General features: G+C 28.6%; 2 protein-coding genes across 5 annotated transcripts in view; one reads left to right on the forward strand and one right to left on the reverse strand.

Moving 5' to 3' along the window:
- Nucleotides 1–602: 602 nt before the first annotated feature.
- On the forward strand, nucleotides 603–4052 carry LOC129966003 (adult-specific rigid cuticular protein 11.9-like). Its single transcript, XM_056080332.1, has 2 exons — nucleotides 603–754; nucleotides 3363–4052. The coding sequence occupies exons 1-2, from the start codon at nucleotides 746–748 to the stop codon at nucleotides 3768–3770; spliced, it is 417 nt and encodes a 138-aa protein (XP_055936307.1). The 5' UTR covers nucleotides 603–745; the 3' UTR covers nucleotides 3771–4052.
- A 369-nt stretch (nucleotides 4053–4421) lies between these two features.
- The window catches only part of LOC129966020 (major facilitator superfamily domain-containing protein 6-like), a 33142-nt gene continuing 11223 nt past the window's right edge, over nucleotides 4422–26340 (reverse strand). Inside the window, exons 2-7 of one of the 4 annotated variants that reach the window (XM_056080358.1) lie at nucleotides 23412–23520; nucleotides 15069–15306; nucleotides 14181–14280; nucleotides 12626–14002; nucleotides 9878–10042; nucleotides 4422–6024 (exon numbers count right to left, since the gene is read on the reverse strand). In XM_056080358.1, coding sequence (XP_055936333.1) covers nucleotides 5966–6024; nucleotides 9878–10042; nucleotides 12626–14002; nucleotides 14181–14280; nucleotides 15069–15209 — 1842 coding nt within the window. In that variant the 5' untranslated portion in view covers nucleotides 15210–15306; nucleotides 23412–23520 and the 3' untranslated portion in view covers nucleotides 4422–5965. Of the gene's footprint in view, nucleotides 6025–9877; nucleotides 10043–12625; nucleotides 14003–14180; nucleotides 14281–15068; nucleotides 15307–20774; nucleotides 21037–23411; nucleotides 23557–26340 lie in introns of those variants that run through there. The other 3 variants (XM_056080359.1, XM_056080361.1, XM_056080360.1) reach the window with 3 other exon arrangements.

The following is a 26340-nucleotide window of genomic DNA, read 5'->3' on the forward strand; positions in this document are numbered from 1 at the left end:
AAAAACAAAATAAACTGCTATACATTCTGACTGTCAATACGAATATTCTGAATGTATATATATATATAAAAAAAACAAAAAAAAAACAGCCTTGACCCATTTAGATAAGCTATACATCTTCGAAGAACATCTTAAGTCCATTTAGAAGCCTTTGATTGTTATTTTTTTTTTAAATTTCTATAACAAGCGCATCCTTTCTCATTTGAGTGCAAAAGAAAAAAAAAGAACTTTGTATTTTCCTGTATACATTCCATCATTATCATTCACAGGAGCACCCCCATCTACACCCATGGACAATCTCGAGGACAAATTCATCTTCATTCGTCTAGAAAACAGGTGCCTTCCCACCACCGAGACACACCCAAAAAGTTGTATTTTTTTTTTCCTACTTTTTTTTTCTTTCTGAAAATACCGTTATACTTCCTTCACCAAGAAAGTGATGAGTAGAAATTTTTTATTAGTTGTTTTTTTATCTTTGCCGTCTGATCAAGGATTTCTTTATAAAAAAAAGGTCGATAATTAAGGTGTTTCTCCGAATAAATTCAATTCTTAGACGATCTTAGCCTCAAGCTAATTAAATGGTCTCACTCTCATCACCAGTCATATCATTTTCTAAGCTAAGGAATTAAAAACATGTAGTGTGACCATGAAAGAAAGAGTATATAAAGACACTAAGTGTCCAGCGAAAGACACAAGTTAACAACTGTTGTTTCAGTCTGTTTGCCTACATCCATTTGTCTTCAGAATGAAATTCGTAAGTGTTTGCCAATATTTTTAGAATATTTATTTGCTGCTGAACTTTCATCAGAGTTCTTTCCTTTTCTGTTATTACTCTAGAATCTCTTCGCCATTTCTCTTCATTCCTGCTTTATACTCGATGTTCTTTCATATAAATTTCGATTTGGTAGCTAAATTTGATCAATAGGTGGTTTTGAAAACACCAAATTGACGAAACTTTTTTCAGTTAACTTTCCATTTAATCTTGGGTTCTGAAATAAATATCTGACTTAGTTGATAATAGTGTTGCTTTGTTAAATTTTTTAAAAAATTATATATTGTATCATAAATCTTTCTTTAAGTAATTTAAAAGGTTTAACAAGTATTCTTTTGAATAATGTTTTAAATTTCGCTAGAAAGTTAGCCAACGACTTCGACTTTTTTCCCCTGGAATCTTTCAAAATTCTTACCAAAATTTTAAAAACTCGAGAAATTGTACCTTTTCACCAGTAACATAAGCAAATATATTTTCCATCTATACCATCTAAGTTTACAACTTTCTGTTGAATTTATTTTACTTGGGAGAAGATACAAGTACCCCAAACTTTAGCGGGACATGCTAAAATTTATATTTAGTGTAGTCCAGCAATTGCTAGTAAAATATCTTTGATATTACTTGGAATTTCAGAAATAATTTACATTCTAAAGTATCATAAGTCTTTATAGCGTTTTGATTATATTACTATAATAAGAAGAAAATTATCTTATTATAACAGTATAATTTTTAACAATGAAATGAAGAATTTTTAATTAGAAATTTATGTGATAAATATTTATGTGTGAAATGAAAAATAGACCTTATTCCATAAAATTGATATAGGGATGAGTTTTGGTAAATGTTTGTCAAGAAAATATTTATTATTCCTTTAAATTTCATTTTAAAAGGAATATACCCTTCTTATTTGAGCTCATTATATTTAATTATACGCTCCTAAATCTATTATTGTGTATCAAGAAAACTAAAACGTGAAAGCAGTACAAATCTCAAAAACACAATAATTTCTTGATGATATTTCGAACCACAATTTTTTAGAAAATTTGAAGACCTCAGTTATGAACAGTATCCATTTTTCTGAATCTCTCTTTTGTTCTCTCCATATTTCATATTCTTACTTTCAGTTCTGTTATTGAGTATGAATGATTCTCCTAGTTTCATTACATTTTAAGATGATTAATTGGTTAAATCTGATGAAATAAACAGAAGTTTTCCTTACATCTGAAGACATTAATTTGATTTTAAAAGAATTATAGGACAATAATCTTTATAAAGATAAAACTTCAATAATTTTCATATAGATAAAACTGCAATTTTCTGATAGTATTCAGAATATATTTATAAACTCTTTCCAGGAAAACCCTATTCACTCTAAATGAAATATTATAACATAACTTTCATAACTAAACTAGCATATTTTATGCAGTCACAAACGACCAATAACTGAATTGTTCTCTATCTAAAAAGAACTTTACTTACCTTTTAAAAGTGATACACGATTACAGTTTGAATCAATATTAATTTGAATCAAATATACTGAAATTGATACTAAAATTTAATATTAACCTATTTTATTTAAGTTAATAAGAGATTATTAACCTATTTTATTTAAGTTAATAAGAGATCATAACTTTTCTAGAAATAATAAAGCTTTAATTAGCTTTGAAATGACTTTTTTTCTTTTGATTATTTACCTTGAACCATAAAAAAGGTGAAAATTCATTGAATCCGAATTAAGGTGATTATTATTAAATCGCTTTCAATAATAATAATCGCCTTAAGAAACCGATTTCTATTAATTTTAAATTATTTAAGGTGAAACAAATTTATTAAAGCCGAATTGTTGATATTATGCACTTTGTACTTCATGTTACTTTATGTATTCTGAAACGTGTCAACATGTATCAGCAACACATATACAGGGAAATTCTTTTAATATTCGTTAGTTTTCCCAAAAGTTACCTTTGAAATACTTTTATCAGTAGTTTTTAAGTACCAAAATGTAAAAGGTATTTAAGAATTTTGCTTATTTTTTTTCTGAAATACACCTTCAATAATACTCCAGAGCGATTTGAAATCTTGTTATAAATTTTCCTTTAAATGATTTAAATCGCTTCAGAGTTTCTGCTCTTACCAAAGAATTATTTCTACTTTCCAAAAAAGACTGAACCTGCTTCGGCACTCTTTGGGAACTTACAATTTCTTACCAATTTTTTTTTTTTTAATATTAGGAATTGTTCCTCTTCATTAGTGTTTCTGAATAAATTTTTTAAAAATATAATTTTATAAATTTAGAAATTCTTATTGAAATCATCTTTAATAAAGAAAATTGCAAGTTCTAGAACTCAAGTAAGGTACTGCAATCTCTCAGTTACCTATCTTGTTATAGCTACTTATTATTTGACGAATAGTATTAACATCATATAATATTTCCAGATTCATTTTACAATGCTAACATAAAATATATGTTTGTATTATGTAAATATTCTGTAATAAATTAATCTTATTTTATTAAAACAAATCCAACTGCTTCGTTTGAAAAATATCTATCCTATTATGTTGATACGAATCTTCTTATTTCGCATTTCAGCTCGTTCTTCCTCTTCTTTTCGCCGTGGCTATGTCCGCCGAAATTGGTGTCAACCACGCAGGTGACTCCTACAACTTCCACTATGCCGCTGGTGATGCAGGTGGCCACAGCCGAGTCGAAAGCGGCCATGGCAGCTCTGTTTCTGGCAGCTACAGCTACGTCGATCCCAATGGCAACCTTAGAACCGTCAGCTACACCGCTGGACCTGATGGCTTCAAACCTTCTGGAGACATTGGAGTAGACAAGAAGACTGCCGATGATGCCGCTGCTATCGCCGCCCTTGCTCCCAAGGCTCCAGAAGTACCAGCAGCCCCTGTGCATCACTTCAATTATGCCCCCTACTATCATCACCCCGGAGCTTATGTACACCATGCACCCAACTACGCTCACTGGGGAGCTTTCTGGTAAATCTATTGGATTAGGCTTATGGATATTCTGTGAGAAATATACTGTTTGTCGAGGCTTTATGTGAAATTTGATGAACCTCTCAATAGACTGGCTTTGGGTACAAACTGTTATATTTGGGATAAAGCGCTTTCTTGACTACCGCTTAATTTAAAACATGCAATAGGCTTCCCAATTTTACAAATAGTCATTTGTTGTTCCTCTATACATTTTGCAAGGAGTGTGAAATGATGTAAATTGTTTTGATAAAACTGTAAATTACTATAAATAAAAAGTTTGAAAGAATTTGTTTTGCTTTTGTATTTAATGAACCAAGAATATTTCTCAATGATTTAATTTTTTCTATATATTTGTTCATAAGAATATTACATTAGTTTTCATTGGAAGGACTTGGGCTAACTTAAATCAAGAAGTAATATTATACATACCTCCTTGATTTTGCCGCAATATTTCTTTTTTATTTCTATTTCCAGTAACTTGTAAGTCATACACTTAATTATTAACTGTTTTGACTAACTAGTCGATTTCCACTACTTATGTTTTAAAAATAGCGAAAAAAAATGTGAAATTGAAGCTGAAGATGAAACAAACTAATTAACAAACTAATTTACTAAGACTTATTAACACAAAAACACAGAATAAATACAAGAAAAAGCAATTATTTTAGATTTATTTAGATAACATTATATTTCCAACATATTTACAAAAGAAATCAACATTTAAGTGAAATACTAATTTCCAGTTCTTTAGTGCATGAATTACAATGTATTGATTCAAATAAATTCATCTAAATAATACATATAGGTTATAAAACTGTAAACAGAAATTATCATGTATGAATCTCAAGTTATAAACAGTAAATTGAATCTTAGTAAATGAAATAAAAACAATACTAATTCTTATGTTTATTGTAAAATTGTATTACATTAATACAAAATATAAGAAAAGAATTCATAAAATAAAATAAATATGCATTACACGAACCCTTACTCAAAAAAATATAAGAAGACATACACTGAGTTCAACAGATAAAAAAGTGTACATTCTGGTAAAAAAGCGTCAATTTTAAATTTTGCTCTTTACTATTAAAAAATAAGATATTTTCCTTTTAAAGTGCCAAATATTTTAATTTTCATGATGATTTACAGTTAATTCTAATTTTATTTTCTAGATTTTCACTTGTTTTATACACAATAAATATGTGCTAGTAACACAATATGAAATACTTCAAATTAAATTTCAAATATAAACTTTTGATTTAAAAAGGTGGTCAGAATTGAGATTTTCAACAAAATTTCAAAGAATTTATTTTCCTTGTTTCAGGCTTTCCATAAATTTCATTACAAAAAGAAATATTTGTCTGAATTAACAAGAATCTTAATATGAAAAACTTCTCAAGCCATGCAATATGTTAAACATATATCATCTATGGAATTAATAAATTACAGCTGCCAAATATGGTAATGTAACGAAAGGACACTTTTGCTTAAAGATAAATTCGATCAGTTGGAAAATATGATTTAATATATAGAGTGACGCAAAATTACAGAAACAAACTTTCTTGGGTGATAGAAAAAAATGGAAGCCAACCGTATTCATGTGACAATTTTTAAAAAAAATTTTAGTCATTAAATGATTTAATCTATTTTCAAATCAATGCTTGACATTCTGAAGTTTTTTGACAAGAATTAAAATTTTAATGTGGCCTAGATAACGCTTCATCGGAAAGTAATCTAAAAATTAATTCTTTTTCAATCATATTAGAAATTCATCTTTAATGCCGTAAAGAGCATGCTGTCACAAAAATTCATACATTTGTCAATATATTCCATTAAAAAATTTTCAGTTCTAGTTCTGTAGGAGCACAAACCTAAAATAATGCAAGAAATGTTTGAACACTTTTATTCGAACTTAAATTTTTTTGCATAAATCTTGCAATCTGGATTTTATGTGCAAATGCCTTGTTTGGATCGACTTGATCTTTCATGGGTAATTACCCTTTTAGGGATCCCGTCTCACTTTGAAAGTTTGTAATACAATTTTGAGTCACCCTACAGTTACAATTACAATGAAATTTAATTTTAGCATGGAAATAATAGTTAAAATTACATGATTTCATACTAAATTCTGACAACTAACACACAAAGAATTCCTCGCATCAACGATTATAACTATCCATACATACACTTCTTCTTTTCTCATCTACTCGTCCTGTTTGTAGAGACATTATTTGATTGTCCATCTGTTATTGGTCCAGCTAGAAAAAAAAGAACAATGAAAACTTTTATTGATAAGATTTGATTAAACCGAAAATGAACGTCTTAAGTTTAAGTGAGATAGATGAATGAATTAAAAAAATGATTGTGTTATATTCACAACATTTTTTTTAAAAAATTTTCATATACAAAATATAGACAAAGAAAATAATCTACAAGTCTTCTAATGGAAACGATAATTCATTAAAAAAAAGTGAACAAGACGAATAAATTTTATAATGTATTTTTTTTTTCAAAATGGGACATCTCCATCATATTTTGCATGAAATTTTCCAAAAACTGCTTTATTTACTAAGCTTATATGAGAGCGTGATAAATCATAAACACAAATAGAAAAATAAATGAAATTTGGTATGCTATTAGAGTATCAAAGAAGATACGAATTGAAATTTAGAAACAATTAGTCGAAAAAACTCTAAATTTCCATACTTGATTCTCTTCATATATAATGGATATAAAATGTACTATTTTGTATTAATCTATGAAAAATTCGAAGGAATTTCAATGATTAATTACTTACTAGTCACCTTTTATGACCAGTTGGTTTGCCAAAAATATTGATTATTGATTAGTTTCTTTTAAATCACTTATATATAACTTGCTCATAGTTCCCCGGACACTGTGCTTTCAAATATTAAATTATGGAAGACTAAAGTTGCATTACTTTGATAGCCTTACATCTATTCTATTTATTCTGTACATGAACCTTCTAAATGGAGTCAAGTTCCATTACATTACTGAGACTCTAAAAAGTAATTTTTTTTAATGCACAGACAATAAACAGATTTTTTTTCGTTAGCTTTAAACAAAGGGGGAAAATTATATGATTAAATATTTAATGAAGCTAAGAAAATGGTTTGAAACTCATTGAAATTATGCAAATTATCACTGAAAATTTTTGTCGAAATTGAAAAAAAATGTCAAATTTAGAGAAAATATGCATGGCAATTAAATTGATTAATTTGTCATGCAAAATTAAAAAGATTCTTTTTCAATTTTATAAAGATGTAAAAATGTAAAAATTATTTTTGACTAATTATATTTTCAGAAGTAATTGCTGGGTTTTGACAAAATATGGTTTTAATCTTAATTAAGTGAAGTTTTTATTAAACATTTTAAAAAGTCATTTCGAAGTTTCAAATTTCTATGTCACATTTGGAAGTCCTGTTCTATAGAGTGCCAACACACACATGTGCACATAACATGTACGCATTCATATTTTTTATTAGTAGTAGATTCATATCTAATATAAAAAGGCACTACTTTTTTAAAGGAAATTAGTATTCTATGACTCATTGCGCGACCTTTAGTGGATGATTTTGATGCCATCATCACTGTAAAGCCCGAAATCTGCGTTTCATGTTATGAATGAATTTTAAAAACAGGTCAAAGTTTTTATGTTAAGTTTACAAAAGGAAAGTTTAAATAAATTATTTATCATTACAAAGTGCAATAGATTATGTTTTAATAATGGTTTCATACTAAAATAGGGCCAATTCTATAGTTAAAAGGAACGTTCAACGTTACAATTTATTTTATTCGTATACCCGCCTTGAAAAGGTTATATTTAAATTCAGCAATTCGAATTTGTTTGAGAGAAAAGTGCAACAAAACGGGTTTCCTCGTATTTTGGGTTTATAGAATCTACAATAATTCATGAAAATTTTTTTAATGAAAGATACATTTAAGTGTTTATTGTTTATGTTTTAAATAGCATACAAGTGATATTATTTTTCTATTTTTGATTAATTTTAAAAAAAAACTTTTATAGTTAAAAATAAAACTTCAATTTGCTCGAGTTGGTGGTATAAAATAGGAATAATCTTGGGGTTATGCAAATATGAGCTGATTTATCAATTTCGTCTTTTTCACCTTCATGGGCTCATTCAAATACTGAGTCCAGCTCACAGTAGAAAGTGAGTTTAAATAAACATTGTGAAAATACTCGGCATTAGAAACTCCAATAGAAAAAAAAAAAAAAAGGAAATGCGCCGGTTTGTCTTATTTATTTCTTTTCTCTTCCTTTATATTTCCTTCCTATACATAGTCCTATGTTTCAATTAATATTCTTTTCCTGGCACTTTTACCGACTTTTTCCTTTAAAAATCCGTTGCCACTTTTTTTTTCATAATATTCATTTCTGTCAGAAATTTATCATTTTTCAGGGCCTCTCATCAAAATTACTATCTTGTCTTGCTTGCAATTCTTATTATCTGCCCATTTTTTAAAAAAATTAATATGTTAATAAATGTATTATTATTTTCTGATTCTGTCTACTTAATTATTATTCATGATACGTATATTATCAGTGAAAATGCATTGGAAGTCACGTTCAAAGACCGGTCAGATGTATGCATTAATGATTTCAGTCAAACAATTTACTTTTTAATATCCCAGCTACTTTTTCAGAATCATGAAACTTCATATCCTTATAGACGGGAGTTAGAAAAACATTTTTTTATTCAGATTTAGGGAAGTAGTAAACATGCAGTTCTGTCACAATCTCGCAGCTGGATTTTTCTTTCGAATGAATATTTTCCTTTGTATACGTCTTATATGAGGAAATAACAAGCCAGAGTGGTTTCCCTAATACTCTCCAATAAACTTGTCATGCCAGAAAACCCCTTGAATGGCACTGGTGTACAATAGTTAGGAAATATTAACTTTTGGTGTGATTTTTTAGCATTTTCATTAAATCTGTAATATTATTCTTGGCGATTTATTTGGCGATTAATCCCTGCCATGCATAAATAGTATCCAAAAATATAATTTGTGTTTTAGGCAAGTTTTTCTCAACCGATTGGGACAAAAATTTGACGCAAAACTGCACTTGAGTCACAAAATCGCGTACTAAATTTAATATATTTAAGTCATTGCGTTTTTGAATATCGCGTTTACTTCTTTCTCAGAGTAAAGACGGATAGACAGTGAACCCACAATTAAATTTGACTCAAAAATTGACAAACGTCTACACTATAGTTGCTAAATCTATATACTGAATTTTATCTATCTAACTCTCTTCGTTTTGTTATCGTGTTAACTTATATTCGAACAGGCGGATAGACTTCAACTGAACAGATTTTCATTTCAAATTTGATAGAAATCTTCAAATTTGGCGTAAAGAGCGTATGTCAAATTTCTACCGTCTAGCAGAAAGAGTTTTTGAGTTATCTTTGTCACATACAAACAGACGGACATTTTCAAAAAATGTGAATTTCGAGCTCAGGGAGGTCTAAAATGAGGAAATTAGTCAAAGACTTGTGTTCGAATTTTTCGACGATTACTATACTTTCTCTGTACAAAGTGTACGAGAAAGTAAGAAAAGCTCCTTTTAGCATACAATCTCCATGTATCAACCCTCAGACTGCTGGTTTTTTTAAAAAAAAATCGCAATTAAGGTACAACAATGGCAACAAGTTCAATTTTTTAAAACGAAGATAATTATTGTTATTATAGTACGTTTATAGTATGATATGATTGAAATATACAACAATAAAAGATGACACATTAGCCGGTGAAAGTGCAATATGCATCAAAAAATAGCTGACTTTCAGTTTGCTGAAATCGCGGGATAAGCGTGTGGAGGGTTAGACTTTTAATTCTTCAGCTCTTCAAAATACCGTGTTTTTAATTCAATAATTAACAATTAAGTAATTCTTTGAGATTATAATTCGATATAAAATTGACCAATAAGCCTTAAATATTTCCATGAACGCTTGGTTGAATGAATATCACATATACGTGTTAGAAACGGAAAGTCATTTAATTAGATAGTTGTGTAAGCATACTGTTTGGCCCTATTGATGCATAAATAAAAATAAGGAGAATAAATACCTTCATTACCTGGTAATACCCTGCTGAAGCAGGTGCGTCTGATGTAGAGGTAGAAGGCGTACAATACTGCAGAAATCAAACAGATGATTCCCATGACTCGGAAAGCCACACGGCCGTTGAAAGCGTCCATTACAAACCCGCCAATAGAACTGCCGGACGCTTTGCCTGTGAGAGATGAAGAGTATTTAGAGATATATTTTATTTTTTATAAAATGCTCAGAGATGAGATAAAGGTTTACAGGGTTTTTTTCTTAATCTAAACTTAAAGCTCCTTTTCTTTCTCTAGTTAAAATTCTTTTTGAATGGATGATGTAGATTCGATTCAGTATGGTAAAGATATTTAATTTTTAGATTTTTCAAACCTCATTTAATGTGACCCCTATTTTTAACCCGTAACTTAAAAAAAGAATGATCATTGACTTTTGATTTTGTCTTGCTTCGATAATGATTGTTTGCTTCAGCTAGTTGTTGCAGTATTGATAGAGTCCATTAATGCCCTAGGAATTTGGTTGTCAGAGAAAATAATTTTGAATATTATGCATGCTTTTAGAACAACGAATTAGAGATATTTCAATTCTTAGAAGCTTATGGAATTAATTCGAGGGGCATAAATCACACCATAATTCTAAAATGATATTTTTTCTTTCTTTTCTAAACAGGTAAACCAAACATATTTTGTCAAAAATTTTGAGAATTAAAAAAATGCAGTAAAATTTTAAACCAAGAATTATTCCTTTTAGAAGAAAGTTTTAAATTATTCAGTCAAACAAACAATAAAATATCATATAATCTAAGTACTGAGGTGATAATTTTTATTTTTTATATGATATAATAACAAATTTTAGCAAAAATATCTCATGATAAAGACCGTTGAACAAATAAGGTTCACGTTGCACTGAGGGGCTAATATCATTCTTCTTTCATTATACTTTCATCTCTCCATTGAAATTCTAGAAATATTTATAAAAGTTTTGAAATTAATTAATTGTACATGTTATTTTTATATTTTTGGAGAAAAGAATAGAATGAGACAATTTTCATTTATTTAAAACTTTTCTCAAATTAAATATATTCTGAATCTTAAAAGATTTTACAGTCAGTTTGTAGGGTTGGAGCCAGATAACAAACATAAATCAGCATGCCATCGAGCTTCTAATCGTCCATTACTTTATATTGTTCTGTGACGCCACATGACATACCTTTTTATTTTTGCACCATGCTCATAGTATTCCAAAGCTATTTTAGTAGTTTTAGCGGGACGCTTGACGCATATCACGTGAGTTTGAATTGTTTCAATGTTTCATTGCTGGAATTTTCACTACATGAATTCCTTTGATAGTGAAAACTTCTTATGATAATTTTAATCCTAACTATTACGATTACTGTATGAAGAGACTTGCATTAAACAGAATGCATTGTTCGAAGCTGCATTGTGCCGCTCAGAGCTTGCTGTATGTTTGTACGTAGCTTATCAATTATTATAAGCAAATGAAGTAATTTCTGATGATTATGATAAATTTTGAGCAAACTGTAAAGTACCAAACGATCAAAAAGATTCAAAGATATCCACAGCTGACGCGAACTTAGAGGGAGAATTTTTTTTCCGCATATTTCAAATATAACACTGCATTGTTGATTAGTTAATGTTAATCAGAATAAATAGTAGTGATAAATGACCGTTGTGTAAACGCCTTTTTGAATGTATAGTTGATGAGTATTATTACAATTTTTCTGGTCCTAGCTTTATCATTTTTAGCATTATTTATTTTACTGAAATTAACATAAATCTAGAATTTTCAAAAAAAAGACCAAATTCGGCAGAAATTCATTTGACGAATTATGCTAAATTCAGTTTAATTGTTTTAAAATAAATTATATATCCCAAGCTTTCTGTGAGTTTAAGAAAAGAAATAAAGTTATAAAGAAAATTCAAAAGATATTCGCATCTGTAGTCTGAAACAACGTAACTAGATAAAATATTAGATTTGACTCATGTGCCCTTATTTTATTTTTTAAATTAACTATTAATTACATAATAGAGACAAACAACTCGAAAAAAATGCATTTAATATTGCCATAACGTACGTGAGTATATATCAGTTATTAAAACAATGAAAATTACTGATTTAAAATATACTAAAAAGCATTTTAAAGACAAATTTTTCCAAAAAAAAATTGCATTAAAATCGATACCATTAAAAAGTAATTTTTAAAAAACTATTTGTACTGGTACAAAAATTATTTTTATGCAATAATATGCTACGAAGTTATTGAAGACAGTAATTTAAAATTTTTAAGAATTTTAATTAAAATTCTAATTGAAATTTGAAGTCGCTATTAATCGAGAAGTAACTACGCACTTGGCATGGAAGTCATAATAAATTATATTTTGAACCATTTTTCATCATGCATGTCGTATAATTACGCCAACTAATAGATAAAAGCATGTTAAAAGCTTTAATGAGTGAAGTTTTCTTCAACAATATAATCATTTGTTATTCACATGATTACATGAATCTAAATTATTTTGCACATTATCAGAAGGTGCTTTCTAAGGGAAAAAACTGTCCTTGGGTAAAGAAATTTTGTAATTGAAGTATAACTTTGCATAACTGATACTTTTGTGTCACTCTACATAAATGGTAAAGTTACCTTACCGCTTACCCATTGGCAGTCTGATTATGAAATTCTTGTACTCTCTTAAATTAATGATACTCAACTAGATTTTCAAGTTTAAAAGCGACTCACCTATATGATAGTGAATAGATCCTGCTGTGGATATAACTGTGGCAGTTAGCCCTTCTGGGGCAAGTTCATGACTGTGCAAAACTACAGCTACCCATAACAGATGGTAGGTAAATATATTCATAGCCTCTAGAATAAGGGCATACCAGGGATCTTTCAGAAAAGAGTATCCAATTGAGTTAACAACATAACCCAGAAGACCTAAAATAAATATCTGAGTAGCACCGATCTTGTTCACCCACCATCTAGATGTCAGAAGAAATGGTAAGCCGTAAAGAGCACTCACTGCTGGAATAAGACCTATTAAGAAACTTGGAGTATTCATTCCTTCGAGGTACCAAAACATAAAATTTTTGGTGAAGCAGAAAGCAGTTCCCAGAACGAAGATAACCAGAGTAAATGACAATACGTCTGGGTTCTTTAGTAAGTATGTAGCTTTCCTCCACATTTTCTTACCCGGGGGATTGATTCGGACTTCTAATTTGTACACGACAACTAAAATAATCAAAACTGTAACCATAAAGAGGTAGAAAGCGGCGAGGTAGTTTTTTTCCATTCCTTTGGGTGTAGTGGCATCTACCAAATACCCTGCGATTGGTGAGACAACCAGTATTCCACAAATAGAGAAAAATCGTTCATGGCCAAAGTCAGAATTATGTTCTTTAACCAATGCCATAGATGTAACGTCCATAAATCGATAGCAGTTAGAATATGCAGTCTGGAATAGAATAAAGAGTGCCATGGTGGTGATAAGGAGTGCATCTCGGTTATCACCTTCATCAATACAGTTCACTCCAGAATCTACAATGCAAGACACTCTACAATTCATTTTGTGCGGGACATTACACCAAGAGTATGTCGCATTTTCATGGTACATGGAACTAACATTGTAATAGCAGCGGTCCCTTGCTTTGTAAGAACCTTTGACATGGATAGATAGCGAGAAATTCCTCTGCATCTCGCTTCCGGCAAGTATCTCACAAATAAGATTTTGTCCATCACAATGTTCTGTGACGTTTTCTGGACACTGTACGTCGCAGGAGTTGACTTCGATGATGTCTTCGACCACATCGCAGCTAGTCTTAGTGATGAGTCGATCGAATTGTTGAGGATGACACTTGAGATTTATGGGCTGTGAAGCACAACTGGGAACATTTAATCTGGGGATGAAAAGAATCCCGCTGAGGAACACTATGGCGAGTACCAAATTTGCCACTAGAACTGGCTTGGATCGTCCTATCTTATCAGCGGCCACTCCTGATAGAATAGTACCCATAAACTGACAAATAGGTGAAAGAATGAAAAATGTCGACAATTCTGAAAGTGTGATGCCCCGTTGTTTGAAATAGACTGTTAAGAAAGGTGCTACAAAAGATCCCCCTAAAAGAAATAAAATTATTAGTTAAAAATTCATTATTTTTAATTACATTTTAGTCTGCAATGGAAATAACCAACGTTTAATATTGTATATCGAAAATTTCTGAAAACATGCATGATTTTTAATATTTAATTACTATCATATCATCATCATACTTATATAAATGAAGTGAAATGTTACCTCCAAACCAAAAGAACAAAACCAATTTCAGGGGAATCAGAGGTTTGTATATACGTATCCTCCAATTTTTGCAGACTTTTATAGTAAAATTTAGAGCATCCTGTAGAGAAAACGAATATATAGTATTCATAAATTTAAAAATATTTTAATGGTATTTGAGCTTATAGTATTTTTATGCTTATTTTTTTACATAAAATAAATCATTTTAGAAAGACAGTATATTTTTAAAATTCTATTTATGTAGAATTGTTTTACTTTTTTCGAATCAAATAAAGACCTAGTCGTTTATTTAGCGATATGCAGCTACCATAATACTGCAGCATAATATATGATATCACCCACGCCTATTCTTGTTTTTTTTTCTTTAATTTAAAACAGTTTCCGCTCATTCTATACAGGTGATAGTTAAGAATTTTTTTCATTCAGATTTTGGAAAAACAATTTTACTTTATAGAGAATGTTAGTGAAAACCTCATCGAGAAAAATGCACCTTTATTTCAAGCTCTAAATTGGTATGACTGAACTTTTTTGAAAATTTCGACAATATTTCATTCCTTTTTTTTAAATGCAAATCATGGAATGATCTCACGTATTTTTCTACAAGATTCGTTGTTTAATTAATTACTTCCTTTTTGATAACGGCTTTATCAAATTATTCACACAGAAAACTATATACAAGAAGAATCTTCGGTTTTCACTTTTGCAGTGCAATATATAGCTACAACACTATTCTCACTTTAAAACATTTGTTTTATTTCGTATAGATGTCTGAATTTTGAAAAAATAGAAGACTCCTGAAATTTCACATTAAAAATTTTATAACGCTTTAATTGTTATATTGCCTTTTGTTGTTAATTATTGCAAATTTTAAGAAAAGTAAGAACTTACACTGTCTCGAGGTGATACTACTTTCTTGTCCGTAGAATTCATAACTATTCTTGGTAGATCGGGGTCGTATTCCATGTCTTGAAATCCATCTTTCACACTCTCATTCATCTCCAACCCAACCTGAATGTCCTTCGATGACATGTTGAATAGTTAATTTCAAGTCTATGTCTCCCTTGCACGATTAAAATTATGGGAAGAATCCGTCATCTTGAGAAGAACAGTGAATTCCAAACGGTTTCTATTTTTGAAATAGAATTTACAAGTATGTTTAATTTTTGGAAATTAAAAGAATGTTTAATAAAATTAAATAAATAAAATATTAATACATTATTACATCAGTTTTAAATTAGACATAAAAATATAAAGCAAAATGGAAAGTGACGAATCTTCGCTTTACATTAATTGCATGTTTAAAAGCATTTAAATACATGAAGAAATTCAATTTTGATATCTGTTATTGTGTAGTAAGTTTATAAAGAAAATGGTTCATGCGCTAACAAACCTCAAATAAACAATACAAGAAAGAAAAATGGAAGTAATTTGTAATCTTTTGAGAAAACATATCTTAAAATGTATACCTTTGTATACCTTGGAATTGTTTATCATTGCATATACTCATCCAGTTATAGTTGTATACTGTATACAAAATTTCAATTTTATACTAGTGGTCTAGATTGGTGGATATGCTAGGCTTTCTTTTATTTTCCATTTTGCTAGAGAATTATAGATATTAAGAAAAACTAGTAAAAATAGGCGTAGAGAAAATTTGATTTTATGAAAGAAAACTTTAAAAATACATATTATAAATTTTTATGAAAAGAAAGAATTCGGATGAATTTCAAAATTAGGATGAAATACAAAATGGCAAAAGATTCGTTTTCATCTCAAAGTATTTGGAAAAAATCATTATTGACAAAGAGTGTGTGTACAGAACGAAACGATATATTAAATTTTTAACATCTATATCTATATCTATATCTATACTTATAATAAAGCTCAATGTGTGTGTGTGTGTGTGTGTGTGTTGGCGCTCTACAGGCCAGGTCATTTGACATACAGCTACCAAATTTGGTACATGTATACCTTAGAGATCGGGAATGTGCACCTGGGGTCCCTTTTTTTGAATTTTTAATTAGAATTTTAATTATTAATTAAAAACTAACTTTCCCGCCAAAAGAATCTTCCATTTTCCCCACCGCCAACTTTCCCGCCAAAAAAAATCTTCCATTTTCTCCACCGCCAAATGAGTAAGACTTCAGCGTTTTTTTCTCCCAACAGTAATAAGGCTAGGGTTAACATTTTTCGGCGGATTTTTTCAAACGATTCTGTTTATTTTCTTAATGTTTTATGCATTTAAAATTAAACATTGTTAATTAATCCATGTTTCAGATTCATTCTGAAGTACTTTTGAATTAAAATAACACAGAATAAAGGAAATTAAAAATGTATAATCTGCATAGCGTTACCCCAACTGGCGTAGAAAAATTCACGCACTTGCGTTACCGGAGCTGGCGAAGAAAATTCACGCATGCGCATTCAGACTGTTGCCATGACAACCGTTATCAACGGATGATTTAAATTATTTTTAGGTTAGTTGCATGCTTTTGTAAGTAGATTGTATTTATGTTATATATTTTTTTGTAAATGCTTATAGTTTTAAGTACATCGTTTTTTAAATAGTTTTTTTTAACCTGTTTTCGACCGATTATTTTAAACGATTCCTTTTATTTTCTTAGTGTTTGCTGCATTTAAAATTAAACATTGTTAATGAATCGATCTGTTCATGATGAATCTGAGAAATTTTTGTTGACAAATTCTTGAGATATTACATAAATTAAGAAAGATATTCTTTAGGGACCATAAAGTTTAAACGCTCAGTGACTCTATTATCAGTAATCATATTATTAAAAAAATGCTTTGTTTCAGTAAAAAATATTATTATATTAATTGCAGATTAATCATTTACACTTTAATTTAAAGCTAGGGTTAACATTTTCCGGCCGATTATTTCAAACGATTCTGTTTATTTTCTTAATGTTTTATGTATTTAAAATTAAACATTGTTAATTAATCGATCTATCAGATTCATTCTGAAGTATTTTTGAATTAAAATAGCACAGAATAAAGGAAATTAAAAATTTCTAATCTGCACAGCGAAAAATTCAAGCATTTGCGTTACCTTAACAGGCATTGGAAATTCACGCATGTGCATTGTGTTCTGATTGTTGACAATATTATCAACGGATGATTCTTGATTTAAATTATTTTTAGGTTAGTTGCATGCTTTTGTAATTAAATTGTATTTATGTTAGTTATATATTTTTTGTATATGCTTATAATTTTAAGTACATCGTTTTTTAAGTACTTTTTTTTAAACCTGTGTTCGACCGATTATTTTAAACGATTCGTTTTATTTTCTTAGTGTTTGATGCATTTAAAATTAAACATTGTTAATGAATCAATCTGTTCATGATGAATTTCAGAAAATTTTGTTGACAAATTCTTGAGATATTACATAAATTAAGAAAGATATTCTTTAGTGCCCATAAAGTTTAAACGCTCAGTGACTCTGTTATCAGTAATAATATTATAAAAAAATGCTTTGTTTCAGTAAAATATAGTATGATATTAATTGCAGATTAATTCTTTCCACTTTAATTTAAAGCATAAATTCTACGGGAGCTAACAGAAAATTAGAGAGATAATATTACGTTATGACTGAAGGCCTTTATAATATTATGAGTGAATTACATGACTATCAAAATTTGAAGCTTTAAAATATTTGATGAAGAAGCTATTAAAGTAGGAATTACATAAAATATTTAATTATTAAAATTTTAACGAGCATTAAGATTGGCGGACCGGCTGGTCGCCAAAGGCGGCTAGTTATATAATATATCATGAACTTTCGAAAGAAAGAAATATTATAAAATGATGAGGAAACTTAAATTCTCATTTTCAATTTTAATCAGAATAAAAGTTTGTCAGCTAATAATTTAAACCTAAAAATGCTTTCATACAAAAATAAATTTTTCAATATGGATTAGAATTCAAGAAAATTAATTTGGGATTTATTTTTTAAATAATGGTTCTTCATATTTTTAAAATAAATTAACCTATTTTAAGATTTTACGAACTGTGTTCTTTGATTCCAATGTCAAGACAATTTTAAAAAGATTATATAAGTGAAAATCTATAATTGAAATTGTTTCTATGGTATTTTTAAGGGTTTTCAAATAAAAGTATTTAAGAAAATAATTTTATCAAAAAAAATTTCATTGAATTGATTTTTTAACATTCTTATAACTAAATTTATACATAATTAGTTTCACCTAAACCATATTTTAGAATATCCTGTTAATTATAATGATTTAATGCTGCATGTCCTTATTAAAATTTTTCAACTTGAAATCACTGCAAACATTTTTGACGGAAATGTTGCTCTCGAACTTTTTCCCTCCTTTAAGAAAGATAAGGGTTGGAAAAGTATTGGTTGTTGCTAAAAGACCAGAAAGGAACAAAAAAAAATTTAATAAGATTTAAAATAATCTAAAATTATATCAATCACTTCCATGTCTATACAATAGAAAGAATGAAATTATCTTGACCTACAATGAGGTGACAAAAGTCACAGGATACCACCTAATAACGTGTTACACCGCCTTTTGCCCAGCGAAATACCGCAACGAGCCGTGGATTGGACTCAACAAGTCGTTGTTAAATCCCTGAGAATATACTGAGCCATACTGCCCCTAAACCCTTCCATAATTTCGAAAGTGTTGGCAAGTATAGGATTTTGTGCACGAACTGATCTATCGATTATGTCCCCCAAATGTTCGATGGGATTCATGTCAGGCTATCTTAGAGGCCAAATCATTCGCTGGAATAGTCCAGTATGTTATGCAAACCTTAAACATGAGTCTTAAAGCGTTTTCTACTATATTAAGCAGTGAATGTTTGACAGAAAGCATGATCGGTAGAGAAAAATGTTTCTATTTTAATGAAAAAGCATTTGGTAAAAAATACCACATTTTTATTGCTTGTTTGCCATGCCACACAGGATATTTCGAAACTACAAAAAGATGCGCCTAAAATCAACCCATTGTAATGATCAGAAGTAGAATTCAAAGAAAATTTATTCTTGTTGAAAAAAATCGTTCCATTGAATTTGTCTGTTATGAAACTTAGATTATTTATTTATTTGAAATAAGCACACTACAGGGACGAACTCTATTTACAGAGTGCATTAATCAAAAACTACAAGGAGCATTAGTCACAAGCAACTTAAAATACATATATAAAAGGAACAGCAAATTACAGAGAATTGCATTCTAAACCAAATATAAATAAAAGTTCAAGTATCGAGGGTCAGAGAATAAAACACATACAAGCATAACACCAAGATAAAAATTAGTTATTAGAATTAGGATGATTGTGATTACTGTGAAATTATGAATATTGTGTTTAATGTTTTTTAGCCATTGAATGAAATTTAAAAAAAAAATCTTCAAATATGTTAAATGATTTTGTATATCATGTCGTCAAAGGGTTTGTAAAAATATAATCATCATTAATTTAAGACACAGAGAATAATAATAAAATATAAAACCTCCAGACGGCAATGATTTTGAACTTGTTGATACTTGGAATCAGGAAGAAGTTAAAAGTGAAGTTGTCTAAAAGGCTTTTATAAAATTAAATTATTTACTTATGACTCAATTTAACTAATCTGAAGGAACAAAAATCCTTTTTTTTAAGTATAATGTGTTTATGATTGTTCAGAAGAAAAAAAATCTTCTTGTTACATCAGATTATTGTAGATACAGAACATTTTAGTGGTGGAGATAAATTTCGAAAATCACGAGAATTTTGAAATTAATTTTCAACAATATATATATATAGTTATCAGTAGAGGAAAGGTGGATATTTAAGTCAGGCAATTATAAGCTTTTTAAATATTCTTTAAAAAATATTTTGGAGATCAGAATCAGAAATTAGTAAAAAGTTAAACAATTTTATTTCAATAAATATTATATATGATCAATTCTTTGTTATTTTTAAATATTTAATTCTGAAAAAAAAACGTTCCTTTATAATTTATATAATTTTCATCAGGTTTAACTTGAAGCTTGTTGAACTTTTAACTTACTAAAAAAAGTAACTGCATTCTGATAATTGTTCATTCACAAGATTTAAAAAAAACTGATAATTAAATCATAATGTTAATTTAAGTACACTAGCTTGGTAGTTTCAATAAAAAAAATAATTTGTTATATTTTCTTTTTGTGTTAATTCGACATATGAAGGAATATTTTTATGAAAGAAATTTGATAACATCTTAAAAAATATGTGGACAATAAATAATATGAAGAATGTTTCTGAACAATTTTATGTCTTGGATTTATTATCTTTCATTATATACCATTGATAAAAGACGAATGAAATTTTTTAAAAAAATAATGCTATATTTTTCAATTATTAAAACTTATTTTTTAAACTTCAGATTCTTTAATTTCATTTGAATGATTTCAGAATAAATTCATCAATAAATTGTAAAAAAACTAATAAGTTATCTTAACATTTCTTTTACATTAAAATTTCAATATATAACTAAAAACTATTTCCATATAAAACTAAAAACTATTTCAATATATAACTAAAAATTATTTAAATATGTAACTAAAACTATTTTTATTTGATACTCACCCAAATCCTTTGATATCAAATAATAATAAATGTAATTCTTTGCTTAAGAAACTTCATCATGATTTCAAAATCTTTTCCACTCAACTAAACATCGCCATCAAGCGATAAACACATCAGCCTCGGAAGAACCCGCAACGATTTTGCAAAACCCATCAAATGCTGCGTACCACTGCCTGCCAACACGACCATTGCGAAATTTCTCCGAAAGAAACGTTCCTGCACATCTTCCGAGCCAAGAGTGGCTCCAATGAGCGTGGAAATCAGCATCCTGACCTCCTCAACCCGCTCTGATTGTTCGATTAAGAAAATCTGCTGCAATTCAGAGTGAAAACAAGTCAACGGATACCACAAGCTGGTGACGTCTAACGTCAAATAAAAAGTCCTAAGACTAAGTAGGTAAAGAGCAATTTGGTCTCAATCGACCGCAATTGCGGCAGGATTCGCACGTGTACTGAAGCAAGATTCTTATTGGAATATCGAGTGAAGAAGGCTTATTTCGAATCTAAAAAGAGAAGGCGAATTTCTCTGTGGCAGAAGGACATCGACTTGGTCCGCTTAAATGTTGAAACATATAATATGCAACTTGCGCTTATCATGGCAGTTCGGAAGCATGCCAGAAGTACATTAAAGAACATTCAGCATTTAAATATATATATATATATATAATTGGCAATTTGAAATGTCCTTACGGATATGTATATTCAAAGCGTAAGAAATAAAACAATAAATTTTAATTGAGGAAAAATGAATAAAAACTGACATAAATGTAAAATAATGGAGGTAAACAATAAAATAAATATAAATAAGGTAAAAAAAATGGAGGGAAAAGTGAAAAGAGTATAAAATCTCATTCTTCCAGTAGTATGGTTAAAAAATCTCAAGTTTCGAAAATTTTTGACAAGATGGTGCTTGATGAGAGTTTAATTATGATAATTAAGATTAATCACTCACTTTGTTTTTCCAGAATTTTATCTTTAAAAGGATATAAGAGTAACTCCCTTTCGTTTTTTTTTCTAAAAAATCCCATTTCAAATAGATTTAAAAAGACCATGCCCTATAAAATCTTCAGTTATTCAGATTCTTCCTTTTGTATTTTTGGGTCCATTTTAACAAATTACTCTTTAGTTTTTCTTCTTTTAAAAGAGTCATTCCACCTCTTTTGCCACTGTTGCTAGCTTTTTCCGTAATATTGATTATAATGTGAGCAGTATTCCAGATAAAAAAATAAATTGAAATGAAAACTACTATTGTCTTTTTTTCCCATTCAGTCCTCTCGAAATCATGCACTTGAATAATACGTATTCTAAAAACAACCAAATAACTTTTTTCCATAGTGGCTTGGACAATATGTTTTGATCAATCTCTTTTTGAAGCAGTTCGACAATTGTTTCGAGACAGATTTCGTACTTATGAATCAGGCTCAGTTACGAGACTTGAACTGTCAACAATATATATCCTCCCCCCCCCCAAAAAAAAAACTCCCCGTAAATGCTACATTTCTAAGAGAATGTTTGATTATTGATGCCAGATTTAATGCATACTAGGCTCCCAGTGTGGAATCAGGTTATGAATCTGAAACTGTCCAGTTCCAAAACTAAGACTTAATGGTGGACTTCACGATAGATCGCAGGCTTCGGAATCTCGATATTGAAACCTGAATCAAATAAACAGAGGCTTTATAAATGGGGCTTTCGAATTATATTTTCTGTCATGGCTTAAACATCCTCATGATAGTATTGCGTGGAAGTTAGAAGAATGAGATACTATTTAATTCACCCTATTGCCTCACATTGAAAGTTAACTGTATCTCAGACAAGCACCAAATCGGACCATGACTATGAACTTCTGGCTGTTTCTTTGAGCGAATGGAATGCATCTACAAAGAAAAAACGAGGTGCCCATCCCACGAGTTGCCTAGTCTCACCCCTCTTGACCCAATCTGATTTCATTCGGTGGTACTAATTTAGTAGTAATATCTATGATTAATAATATAATAATAATATATATGAGTAATAATGCGATTGTAGAAATGTAGAAATATGGAGTTGAAAAGTGGGTACGGTAAGTAAAATTTTAGTAAGAAAAGGAAAAATTGGACTATGCAATGAGTTTTTTCTTGCAAAATATATTAAAAGAATGGTGCCTATTTAATTTTAAAATCCTTTGCATATTATAGGAGAACTAGTGTTAATATACAAGTAATTTCGTTTTAATATCACGCAATTTAATTTTATTTTTTATTGAGTTGAATATATACCGTAATTCTTATCGGAATGGAAAGTCAGTCCGGGGGCATACGTTTAACAATAAATCAGAATTTTTTAATTTTTAATTAATATTGTTTCCAACATTACTAGTTGGACTCTGATTTTAACCCAAATTTCCAGCGAATTCAAAATGGATTATTGCAATTTTATTAATAAAAGATAAATATGTTGAATTACGGCAATTACTATATCCTTTTTTATTTTTTGAATCTGTCTTTATTCCAATCCAACAACGGAAATGATTACATGATGGCAAATACTCGTATAATAGAGAAATCAGATTCAAATCATGTAAAAAATATTTAACACTATATATGATATAAGGTAATTTCATTATTTGAATATTTAACAAACAAATGTAATACTTTACCGCAAGACTGTGATGCATGAGATTTCTATCAGACATGAACACACTATTGGAAATCATAAACAGTGAAGTTCGATTCACCTTATGGAACTGTTCATCTTGTTCGTTGAATCTGCAAAATAATATTATTCTGTAATAAAATCCATTTCTGAAATGACACAAAACTGCAATAAATCAACTGAAATAAAATGTATTTTCCTCATTAATAAATGATTATGTAAAATGTTTAATTTTGCATATTGTGATTTCATGGATGAAAAAAATATGACACTTATCACCTGCATAAAAGAATATAATTACACTTGAATCCTTTTTTTAGCTTTTCATTAGCACAACAGTTTTAACATTTAGCTCCCATTTAATTAATTAGGAAAATTTATATTAATAAGAAAATTTATATCCCCACGTCATCGGCAGAAATAGAAACCAAATGCGGCATGACTTTCATAAATCAAGAGGAAAATTTAAAAAAAATATTATTATTAAAATAATTATTAAAAATATTATTATATATTATTATTAGTTTAAATTGGAATAAATTCATACAAAAATCTATGCATGTTGTTAAATGCAAAAACTAAATAACTAAACTAAAAAACTAGTTTATGTCCTTACAATAGAAATGCATCATTTTGAAATATTAGAATTTGCATGTATTAAAAAATACAGTGAAGTAATGGATCAAAGTTGGATAGAAGTGGTGGTCAGAAGGCTAAATAAATGTACTATTGCAGATCATAAATTTGGAAGAATATAGAAAAATACAATCCTGTGCATCATAAATTATTCTAGAAACAGCTTATAAAGATTTTCAATTTATGATGCATGCTTTTTATTGCTGTTATTTTCTGTCAGGATAGATTACAAATGTTTTACATTATGATGGCAGTAAGACAGATTTCTAATTGCTTCTATTCGAGATCTCGATAAAATAAATTAAAACAATGTATATTAACATTGTGCAAATAATTGTAATGGTTTCAGAAATATTAAAAAAAAAATTATTCGTATCTTAAAACCAATCGGTAACGCCCACTGTTTGAAGGATCATCTTGCATTTATTTATCTATTGTATATTTCATGAGGTACAAGCTTTCATTGCCATTTTAAATCGCAGTCGGATAAATATTATTTTTTATTTTCAGATCGAATAAATTTTATAAATTTATTTTAGTTTGTTTCATTTCAAGAAATGTAATATTTTTTTTTTTACTCAAAGGATATGAAATTTGTTATTTTTATTCTAAACAGAATTTCTCATTAGAAGAAAGAGTAATTATTTTCTTGAATTAAGATTAAATATTGATATGTGCAATTAATCGCTGACCGCTATACACACACATAATACACATTTTTCACAAAAATATTTTATTGCTAATCTCAAACTGTGCATACAATGATATATTGTAAAGTTGTTTGTTTTGTAAAGAGGTGTTAAAGGTTAATGATAAATTTTGAATGATTAACTAAAGATGACTAATCAATTAAAGGTTTTAAATAATGTATTATTTGAAAATAAAAGTCAAATTTTACAATTTATTTATGTTTCTCCTGTTGTTAATTCGTTCACTGCTTTTCTTTTATTTCACATTATTATGAAATTGAAAAAAAAACTATTTTTTATTTGGCCATTTTACTATGATCTTAATTGTGTATGCACTCATTGAGTCTAATTAAAAACACCAATAAAAATGGAAATTCTTATTATAAAACGATCAATTTAAAGAAATATTGTAAACACGGGATAATTTTTTATCTTTAGATATTAAGATGGCATGAAAAAAAGATCTTCTCTCTACAGTCGCAGTATTTTAGAGCAATAATTTATAAAAACAGAAGAATTATATTGGAAAAGAATAATTTTTTTATTTACAAATCTTTGCCATATTCTTTTAGCTTTTACTAAATGCTAATGCTACATCAATAATAATTTCGCACAGTTTTACACTCGATTTGTTCTGTTTTTTATTCATTTAATGCATTTCCTATTAACAAACTAATTCTTTCAGAGAGGATACTCTATGCTTTCTGTGTCTTATATAATTTTATTACAGAAATTTTGATCCTTTTTTATGCCTCTAAACGATTTAAGAGCAACTTAAATAATTATTCTTATTTTCTTATTTCAAATAACAAAATGGAAAGTCTTATAAAAGATTCATCTGAATGTAGATCATTATAATTCGAATTCGAAGTTGAAATTAAATTGGTTATTCTCATAACATTATTGCATAAAAACATAAAATACTTCAAACGGTTTTTACAATTCACATTTCCAACAAATTGTTTTCACGAGGGCAAATGGACAGCTTTGGAGAAAAAACATGTTCCATGCGATTGATTTGATTTATTGATAAGTATTTGGAATATGTGCTCATTTCATTTGCTTTTCCCCGAATTATTTAAAACAATAATTATATAAGTTACGAAAGCCCTTTCTGGAAATATTATTTAAAAAAGATAAATAGAGACAGGACTAACATTGAAAAATAGAAGAAGGGGAAAAAATTAGCAATGAAACAAAGAAATTTTATGATATGGTTAGATTTTTTTTTTCTCATGCTGCTTCAAAAAGACCGAAATCTAGACAATGAAGTCACAATGTTTTTCATATTTTTTGCACTGAAAATTAGTATGCATTCAAGATAATGTGAATTTAAAAAAACAGCATTGAAGAAAATATATAATATTATAATTTATAAATAAATAATATATATTGTAATATTTAATTCATATTATCTTCATATTTTGTGTAATAAACATTTATTTAAAAACGTTTTTTTTTATTGAACCTGAGTTTTTTCCGTTGGTACCCTATTGGCTAGTCATTTACCTAGCAATTATCTGTTTTGATATCTGACAAATTAATGAAAGTATATTGAATTAAAAAAAAGATAAAAGCTGTAGCTTTAATACATTAAGAAAACGGACG

This window comes from Argiope bruennichi, chromosome 4 (assembly GCF_947563725.1).
Source record: "Argiope bruennichi chromosome 4, qqArgBrue1.1, whole genome shotgun sequence".
NCBI classification, from domain to species: domain Eukaryota; kingdom Metazoa; phylum Arthropoda; class Arachnida; order Araneae; family Araneidae; genus Argiope; species Argiope bruennichi.